The sequence below is a fragment of the Aphanomyces astaci genome, assembly GCF_000520075.1.
Source record: "Aphanomyces astaci strain APO3 unplaced genomic scaffold supercont1.11, whole genome shotgun sequence".
Taxonomy (NCBI): Eukaryota; Oomycota; class Saprolegniomycetes; order Saprolegniales; family Verrucalvaceae; genus Aphanomyces; species Aphanomyces astaci.
Genome location: NW_009798274.1, coordinates 1,186,446 through 1,195,171, shown reverse-complemented (window position 1 = coordinate 1,195,171; position 8,726 = coordinate 1,186,446). Strand labels below are relative to the sequence as shown.

The 8,726-nt window shown below is 48.8% G+C and overlaps 3 protein-coding genes across 9 annotated transcripts in view; all 3 read right to left on the bottom strand.

The window, feature by feature from the left end:
• Positions 1-1,207, bottom strand: part of H257_06057 (hypothetical protein) — a gene marked incomplete at both ends in the record, with an annotated part of 5,340 nt that extends 4,133 nt beyond the window's left edge. The window contains 4 exons of the mRNA XM_009831145.1: positions 57-158; positions 201-509; positions 565-731; positions 788-1,207. Coding sequence (XP_009829447.1) covers positions 57-158; positions 201-509; positions 565-731; positions 788-1,207 — 998 coding nt within the window. The remainder of the gene's footprint in view (positions 1-56; positions 159-200; positions 510-564; positions 732-787) is intronic.
• A 946-nt stretch (positions 1,208-2,153) lies between these two features.
• Positions 2,154-5,819, bottom strand: H257_06056. 2 transcript variants are annotated; one of them, XM_009831143.1, is made up of 12 exons: positions 4,960-5,819; positions 4,767-4,906; positions 4,659-4,715; positions 4,535-4,597; positions 4,201-4,477; positions 4,026-4,128; positions 3,758-3,845; positions 3,596-3,718; positions 3,507-3,539; positions 3,382-3,451; positions 2,943-3,105; positions 2,154-2,558 (listed from the first exon to the last, which is right to left on the bottom strand). In XM_009831143.1, the coding sequence occupies exons 1-12, from the start codon at positions 5,342-5,344 to the stop codon at positions 2,207-2,209; spliced, it is 1,854 nt and encodes a 617-aa protein (XP_009829445.1). In that variant the 5' UTR covers positions 5,345-5,819; the 3' UTR covers positions 2,154-2,206. The 2 variants fall into 2 exon arrangements, with proteins under 2 accessions (XP_009829445.1, XP_009829446.1); XM_009831144.1 differs by lacking the exon at positions 2,154-2,558 and having other exon boundaries at positions 2,807-3,105.
• Positions 5,820-6,825: 1,006 nt separating this feature from the next.
• On the bottom strand, positions 6,826-8,726 carry H257_06055 (hypothetical protein). Of its 6 annotated transcripts, none has more exons than XM_009831139.1 (4): positions 8,595-8,726; positions 8,339-8,505; positions 8,019-8,229; positions 6,826-7,965 (listed from the first exon to the last, which is right to left on the bottom strand). In XM_009831139.1, the coding sequence occupies exons 3-4, from the start codon at positions 8,132-8,134 to the stop codon at positions 7,017-7,019; spliced, it is 1,065 nt and encodes a 354-aa protein (XP_009829441.1). In that variant the 5' UTR covers positions 8,135-8,229; positions 8,339-8,505; positions 8,595-8,726; the 3' UTR covers positions 6,826-7,016. The 6 variants fall into 6 exon arrangements, with proteins under 6 accessions (XP_009829441.1, XP_009829439.1, XP_009829442.1 ...); XM_009831137.1 differs by having other exon boundaries at positions 8,019-8,212; XM_009831140.1 differs by having other exon boundaries at positions 8,616-8,726.

Below are 8,726 nucleotides of genomic sequence, written 5' to 3'. Positions count from 1 at the left end.
CCTTGAGCTCGTGCAAGAGGGTGTGCAGCACAAACAACTTGCCGCTATTCATGTACAAGTGGGCGCCTTCTTGAAACGGTTCCGGCTCAGCATTGGGAAACAAGTACGGGTGGTTGCAGGCTTTCCGCAGCTGTGCCAAGATGTTCATCAATGACAACCTAGAAACCCCAGTTAATATATATATATATATATGATAGTACGTCGTGTCAAACGCAGTGCCTTTCGACACAATCTGCTTGTAATACGCGCGTTGCATGGGCGACAGCTGGGTGTGAATGACCACCTTGGTCAGCGGCGGCAACTTTAGAGAGTCCTGAACATCTCGGACAGTTCGAAGCAGCATCACGGGTGCCAATATCGACCGCAGCAACGACGGCGACATGGAAGAAGCTAGCGATTGGCATGCCGTGGGCGTAAACAGAGTTGGGTTGAGGAATGACAGCAAAGCTGCGAGTTCGACCAAGTTGTTTTGCACTGGAGTGCCCGTGAGGATCACCTTCCGGTCGAATCTACAGGCCAAATGAGATCGTTCATTCGTTGGGCTGGTCGATCGCTCGTTCGTACTGAATGTCGTCGCGCAAGGTCTGGTGGATCTGGGTTTTGGCGTTCTTTAAGCGATGGCCTTCGTCAAACACACCTAATGACCAGGACGGACCTGCCTTGAGGAAGGACGTGTCGAGCGCCGCTAACTCGTACGACGTCAGCAGCACCGCCGTCGGATTCAGGGCAAACTATGACAAGAATGGAATGATGGAGACGATACATGGGGCTGTCGTGAATGATGTACCTGTGCTTGAAGGACACGTCGCTGTTCCTTGTCGCCAGAATACGAGAGCACGGACAAGTGCGGGGCGAACCGACCGAGTTGCTCGCTCCAGTTGGGCAACACGCTCAACGGAGCAACGATCAAGCACGACTGGAACGACGACGGATACGCTGCGTTCAAGTAACTAATGAACGCAATCGTCTGCAGCGTCTTCCCCAGTCCCATCTCGTCGCCCAAGATCACATTTACATGCGCCTGTTCGCGATGCACCAACCATTTCAAGCCGTCCATCTGGTACGCATGTAGCTCCACGTCATGCAAGCGGCCCACTGCAGTAGACACGGCGTCCTGTTCGTCGTTGTTGGTGGCTGCCGATGCCGCGTTGAGCAGTTGCTTCTCCAGCGTCTCCACTACATCCTCTAACGCTGACTTCGGTGCCATGTTGATTCAATTGTGCCCAACTTTTAAAGGGTTCGACATGAATGCTGGTCATTTGCTACCATCACTCACCTTACTTTGTATTTTTGGCGGGAATTCTTGCCAAGTGAATAAAATTCGGGTCTTCGTTGATATTATCAAGTCTTATGTGTAGGTGCAGCAAACGTCGCAAGCTGGTCGGACGCTCCGACTACTGTACGTACACAGGGTATCTAGAGTCTAATTGTTGCGTTTACTCTAGCGTCGATCGGTCGCGCTTGACCAGACACTCAGGGCGAACTGTAAGGCTTTTCATCCCTCAAGTGTTGTGGATGACATGTGGATGAAGCGATAATTAGATTAATATCTAGTGTAATTATACTTGTATTGTGCTTTCGAGTGAAATTTCGTGTTGTGGTTTCTCGTTGGAATTTCAATCGATGTGATTGGCTACCTCAGTTGAGCTCAAAATTATTAGCCAATCAAAACCTTCTCAATAAAATATAACCAATCAGATCGATTGTGGATCGGTTTGGTCGGCGCGATTCGATTGCACCCCCTCCCCAAATTTGTATCAAATCGACAATATTATAATTGTTGAATTGGAATGAACGCTTGTTAAGACGTAATTGTTGTCCTATTGTCAGGTCCAGTCATCGTCTAACTAACTGTATGTATGTACTACCTCTGTTCGAAAGTGAAAAACAGTGGGAATGATGATCAGTTTTGACTGTGCTCACGTCTAATTTTTGTACATTTATATTAGTAAAAATTCCATTTGTATCGAGTATATTTGTGGTAAAGTGTAGGTGCAATAAACTGTATAATATAATAAATTATACCGTAAACTTACACTCGTGCAATCAAGTAGTAAGTACCAAATCGCTTCAATGGCCTTATAACAAACTACCGGTACATGTAGCACCAACCTCATGGCGACGCTACAAACAATATGTTATAAACAATTTAGAATGAATCGATTTGATAACGAACGGTCAACTTTAATATCCTAGAAACCAACCACTACATGAGGCTACAGTTGTTGGCGGGGGCAGCGGCGGCAACGGCATGCGTCGGACGTGGGGATTCGACGTCCAAGTCGTTTTGAGGCAGCCGCGTCTGTTGCTCCCAGACCGCGTCCGTCGACAGCGCGCGGAAGCGCAATGGTCCGCCTGGGTTTGAGTCGAGGCCGACATGGAACTGCTTGAGGGGCGGCGGCAATTCCACCGTTTCCAACGTCGTCGCAACCACCGTCATATTTGGCATGTCCTTCAATATGGCCGGCACAAAATCCAACAGGACTACAGCATGGTACGCCGTACGGAAAAACACTTCGGCGCCGTCCAGCACCACCAACCACGACTTGGCCCGTCCACTGCCATAGACATATAGTATGATTAAAACCAAGTGTATATATATATTTATCAACAAACTATACATATATATATATGTGTGTCAGTGTGTGTTGGACCCAAGGATATTGTTGTGTTTAGTCTAAATAGGGGAGATATGGAGAAGGAATGCATCGACACAAATACATGAACACAAGACTCATCGGTAGAAGGGTTGAACCAATCAGATTGCAGGAAACCATCTTCAAAGTCAAATTAGTGTTGGATTTTAATTAGTGTGATATGTACCAATCACCAAAGAATACCTTTTTACATACAATATTCAGTCCCATGAATCGATTGATAGATTTGGCGATTTTTAGCACAAAAGTCGAAATTTGGGGAAAATGGACTATATGTCGTTGGACCTGTTGGTTTTGATGTTGATAAATATCCGCTGCAGCCACACGACTGCATGTTCAGCACCTTTGCGCTGGACCATGTCCTTGACATGCAGCAAGCGGATGCCGCCATCGAACGCGCCGCGGTCGGTCGCGTATTGGGTCGCCGCTAGTGCCAACTGCGTCTTGCCTATATGGTTCAATAGGATTTTTTGGGTTTATTCTACAGAAGATCTCGGTAAAAGTGTTTAGCCAATCACATTGCATCATCAACATCTAATTCGTATCATTGGGACTCGAATTAGTGTGATTTCAATCACCACAGGACAACTTTATGTATGTGCAAAATTCAGTCATGTATAACCGATCGATAGATTTGGCGAGTGAGCACGCAAAGTCCAAATTTGGGATAAAAATATAATATTATTTGATCCATTCCAATTAAATCGTGAAAATGCAGATATACCGATGCCAGACGGGCCATGGATGTTGACGAAGCGGATGTCATGGGTTGGGTCCAACAGCCAAAAGCAAATCTACCAAGCATCATGCAGCAATCCGTGCACTTTCAATATGTGATGCAATATGTACATCATGGGCTTTGCGCAATCGACCTATGAATCCCTACAAATATGTGACGACGTTGTGCATCCACGAGTACTAGCAGCAGCCATCCATACCTTGCACACATTGACAGTCATACGGTGTGTGGGCAACGATTCAAATATAGTTTCAGGGGCGTCAGTTATCGGAAAGAGCACTTCAGAGCCGTGGTGGCCATTGGATTGGCCATACAGACAAAACTACTCCTGGTCAGCTATGACGTGGCAGGCTGAGAGTACCAAGTCAGCTGGCAGTTTCGGGCTATTTTGAGCAAAGCAGAAACTCGCGTCGATCGACTTGCCACCCATGAGGGCGCCGTAAAAGTGGCTACGTGCAATATATATATACATATATATTATATATGTATATATCACATATTTCAAATGTCAACATGTTTGTTGAACTTGTAGACAATCAACAACTACAAAGTGGCTACGTGCAATATATAACACATATTTCAAATGTCAACATGTCTGTTGAACATGTAGACAAACAACTACAACGTACGTGGAAAAGCGAAGCAACTGCGACGACGTGACCTGGCGAATGTGCGGCGCGGCTGCGACGACGTACGGCACCCCTGCGTCCAGCAGCAACTGAGAAGCTGTCCCTACCACAACCCATTTCGACTGAGATGAGTTCATTCGATAGAAGCGAAGGTTCCTAGCTTAGTGAACCAAACCTCCTGTAGGGGACGGGCACTCTGAGAGTTGGACGAGCTGGACCGCCGATCCTTGAAACAGTCGCTTTAACGCGTCGACGCCGACGGGGAACGCGCCGCCGCGGCCGTCTTCCAAGATGAGGGCCTTGGACGTCGTCGCGCAGGACAGATGGAGCATCTGGCACCCGTCAGACACGAGGTCCTCCAACACCTTCCAGGACGCACACTCGACCTCCCAACCCACAGACTGCGACACGAACGGCACGGACTGCCCCGCCTCGTTCACGAGGAGCTCCGACTACAATTAAGAAACACAATCAATAGGTGAATTACCCTTGCAGCCGTACATAGTTACCATCTGGACGAAATTGACTAGTCCCGTGGCTAAGGCCGTGCGCATGTTGTGGACATCTCGATTCTGTGACATTAAATGTTTCGACATGAATATAGTATCATACGCATTCGACGACGGATCGTACATTTAGGGTGAGGCCAAGGCGGGTGTATTGCAAAATAGGCTGAGAATACAATAGACCCTGGAAGCCAATGGAGTTCAATGACAAGGTTTCCATGGAGACATGATGTACGAGCAGATTGTGGGCAGGAGGATGCACCGACAGCGGGATCGCACGCTTTGTGACGACGTATCCGAGCAAGAGCACCTTGGAAGGAGTTTCGAGGAGGCGGACCAGATCGTGCAAGTGTAGGGCCATGATACCTTGGGGCGCTAGACGTGCATGTCAGACAACCCAAGGATACTATGCATGGACATAATGTTACCCAAGACGCGCAACCCCACAAACACCGGGCGCCGACTGGTGTTGGCCATGGTCACGTCCACGCCGCTGGTCGTCGCCTGCCATCGAAACGTCACGTGGTTCACGCCGAAAAACGTCTTGTAATGCGGAAACATCAGCGCCATGGGGCCCGTGGTCAGCATCTCTCGAGTGATCGACGCCGATCGGTGGCTGGCGCTGAGTTCGATCTCCAAGAGTCCCGCCGCTCGGAATGCGTTTACTTGTTGTCGGGAGAGCTGATTGATCAAAGTTGGATGCAGCTGAAGGAAGTAAACAACGTGGTGAAACTTGGCTTCATCTTCGGACGATAGCAACAGCGACAGGTCAACGTCAAGTAGGGTGTCGTCGCTGAGGTCGGGGGAGTTCATGTCGTCGTGACTGCGCCAAATGGAAAGTGGTGGGATATGCACGTGCGTGAGGAAGCTTTACACTCTTCCACGGAACATCACCATTGCATTGAGGGCAAGCTTCACAGAACACTCAACCGTGGCCACGTCCACCAAAATGGCATTCCGCAGAACACACACACCCCATCACTTCAAAAGAATGCAAAGCAACATGGAAACACTCAATGTCGGCATCACAACATCGCGCGTGATAAGGTTGCGATGGAACCAACCCAGCCCACGAACCCACCGTCGTCGCCAGGGTCTTCCAAGCAGAAGATGGGCAAGTGATTCATTCATAGCGTCGTAGTGTGCTTTGGTCATTTGGTTCATCATCTAGAGGCGGATACATGCACATATTGGATAGACCATGCCAACTCTTCCGCCCGCTCTCCAGCTAGGATTTCACACGTGCCGACACCTCCGCTGTTGAGGAGGACTCACTCGTTCAATCAGTCGTGACGTACTTGACAAGGTAATTTGGGCTGGTTTTCGTCGAAATTTGACAGCAGCGCATCTCTAAAGCTGCTGTAAATTAAGGCAGCTCCGTGCAACCCTGCAATTCAAAGTAAAGATATGGGGAATACAGTGACTGACTGTTGCTGCCACCATACTGGTACTAGTGTAAGTTAGGCTGAAGGCACAACAAGGAGGTATTGACGACTGTTTGGTACTGGAAACGTTACTGTAAGCTTAGTTGCTTCCTTGTTTTTTCACTTCTTAGTTTTGGGTACTATATCTCGAATAAAGTCGTCTTTTGTATGAAGGAATTAATTTGTATACATGTAGTGTGGATGGCTAATAGATTGGCCTGTCTTACACTACTACTAGTACTACGTAGTAGTGTGGACGTGTATACAGTAGCTGACGCAATCACATTTGAGGACAAATCAGCAATCGAGGTACATCATGGAGGCACGGACCTCCACCAGATAGATAGGTAACGTCCGGAAATTCATACCGAATCTCCAATATATTGGGGGAGGGGGTGCAACCGAATCACGCCACAATCGATCTGATTGGTTGAATTTCATTGAGAAGGTTTTGATTGGCTAATAATTTTGAGCAGTAGCCAATCAAATCGATTTAAATTCCAACAAACGAGAAAACCACGCCACAACACGAAATTTCACTCGAAAGCACAATACATGGAATGGGACGTAAAGAGAATGGATGATTGACCGATGTCGACGACACTGTAGCCCAGCACGTACTCGATGCTTGGCCACTGCAGTCGCCAATAATAATGTGACTATGGTAAAAGCTCGTGCAGGTCATATCATTGTATTAGGGACCCTACCAGTCACGGGTACATGGGTGGAGGGGCTGCTGCTGTCCGCGCCAAAATGTACAGTCGACAAGTGCACTGTTAAGTGTGAATTCACCCCGGCTATGAAATTCCAAGTCGTCCAAGTACGGCCCATATACGTTCTGTTCCATGCATTCTTTCAAGAATGAAAAACGATCGAGTAAATTCAAGTTAAATCCCTTTACTTCAGTTGGCAACATTTGCATTTGCCCTGTGAGGGCTCCATGTCATCAACAGCAATGCGCGACTTTTTGTCCAAGGACAAGGGGCTAGAACGCAGACAAGAGCAGACGATACACCCATCGCATATCGGCCATCGGTGTACACATGGATGTATGTACGTATTCATATCGACAATTGAAACGATTCTAATGCGTCCAATACATCGTCGTCGTCGAACGTGATGTCGTCATCGTCTCCGATCGAGCTTAATGCGTCGTCAGGGGGCGGCATGACGACGTCTGTCGTGGCTGGCGGCTCGATTAGTTGGTCATGGTCAACTAGGGGTTCGGCATGCGGTGTTACTTCGGGTGCCTCCATCCAGCCTTCTATAGCCACTTGGGATTCCAAGGGTCGTGGGGGGTCGTTCGACTCCACTGCAAGCAGGGAGATCTCCACTTGATCCACAACCGGGCTCGCTTCGACGTCTATTTCAATGCCACCGTCGACTTCCACTTTGTCCGCAGTGGGTATGGTTGCAATCATGTTCGTGTTGGTGTCCACTGTATCGCAGACACTTTGAAGGGACGTTCGCTTTGCCAGACCGTCCAGCACCTTTAGAATGGGCGACGGTTGTTTTGTACACGGCTTTGTTCTGACAGATGTAGGTGCATCGGTCGTGAATTCGTCAATGTTTTCGTTCTTGCGTGAGAGTGCTTCTGCGCGGTGGATGCTGGCTCGCGTAGGCTGCATGAACGAATATGATCTGGATGTCCCATCGGTATTGGTCAAGTGGATACGTTTCTGTTTCCTTGGCGCGTTTGAACTGCTCCCCTGGGGGATTTCGACGGGCGACTTGCGACGTTGCATCGTGAATCGACTAGACAGCGCAAGACCTCGTTCATTGGCGGCAATGTCGTGTCGCTTGGAAATGGCCAAGCCGGATAAAAAGATGCGCGCTTTGGAGGCGCTGCTGCTGCCGTGAATGTCTACACTCTGCTGGACGAATAAACTCTTGTCATACAGCCAAATATCCCGCGTGGCCTTGTCCACAGCAATTGTCTCTCGAACGACGACGTTCTTGTCCATAGTACGACCACCGTTGGTTTCGATGGGGCGCGACTCACTCGTGGCCCTACGCAGCGTTCAGTTCATGCAATAAGACGACTCCAAGCGTGTTGTAACTACCTCGGAAGAAGCAAGAGGCGGATCTGATCGATCGAGTGGTCGACCGTGTCGGATGTTTCAAAATACGCGTCGAATTCGGTCTCCGCGTAATGTTTGGCTTCCGATGACACGAGCATGTCATTCGTCGCCAGGTTCGACTTGCACCCGACCAGGATCGTCTTTGTCGTGTGTGGTTGCTCCCCAAAAGTCGCCCACTAGGGCCATGGACGGCCTCGTGAAAATAATCCTTGGACACTCCATGGATGATGGGGTTGATGTATTTTTGATGCAAACAAAAGCCACACAAATGGAGTCTAGTAATTCTAACTACTATTTCGCACCTTGGCAATGATGCCAGCAAACGAGTCGGGCCTGGACAGATCAAACGCTAGCACAATCACTTGAGGGTTAAGTTCCTTGCAATGCGCCAACGACGCGCATTCGACAACACAAATCGGCTGAGAAGAACGATTGGAGGGAGCCACTTGATAGTACACGGCAGTTGCCTCTACAAAGCAGCCGAACATGATACAAGTTGCATATGTCCATGGGGTACATACAGTATTTCACGGCTAGCTACGGAGATTGGAAATCTACCTTTGCGAATGAGTTCCCCACCTATCGCATGAACGAGCGACGTTTTCCCGACGCCACACTCACCCACAACCACCGCATGGACCGCCGCCGATCGCATGCGGATGCGCTTGGTGAAACCGTTTTTGATTAGTG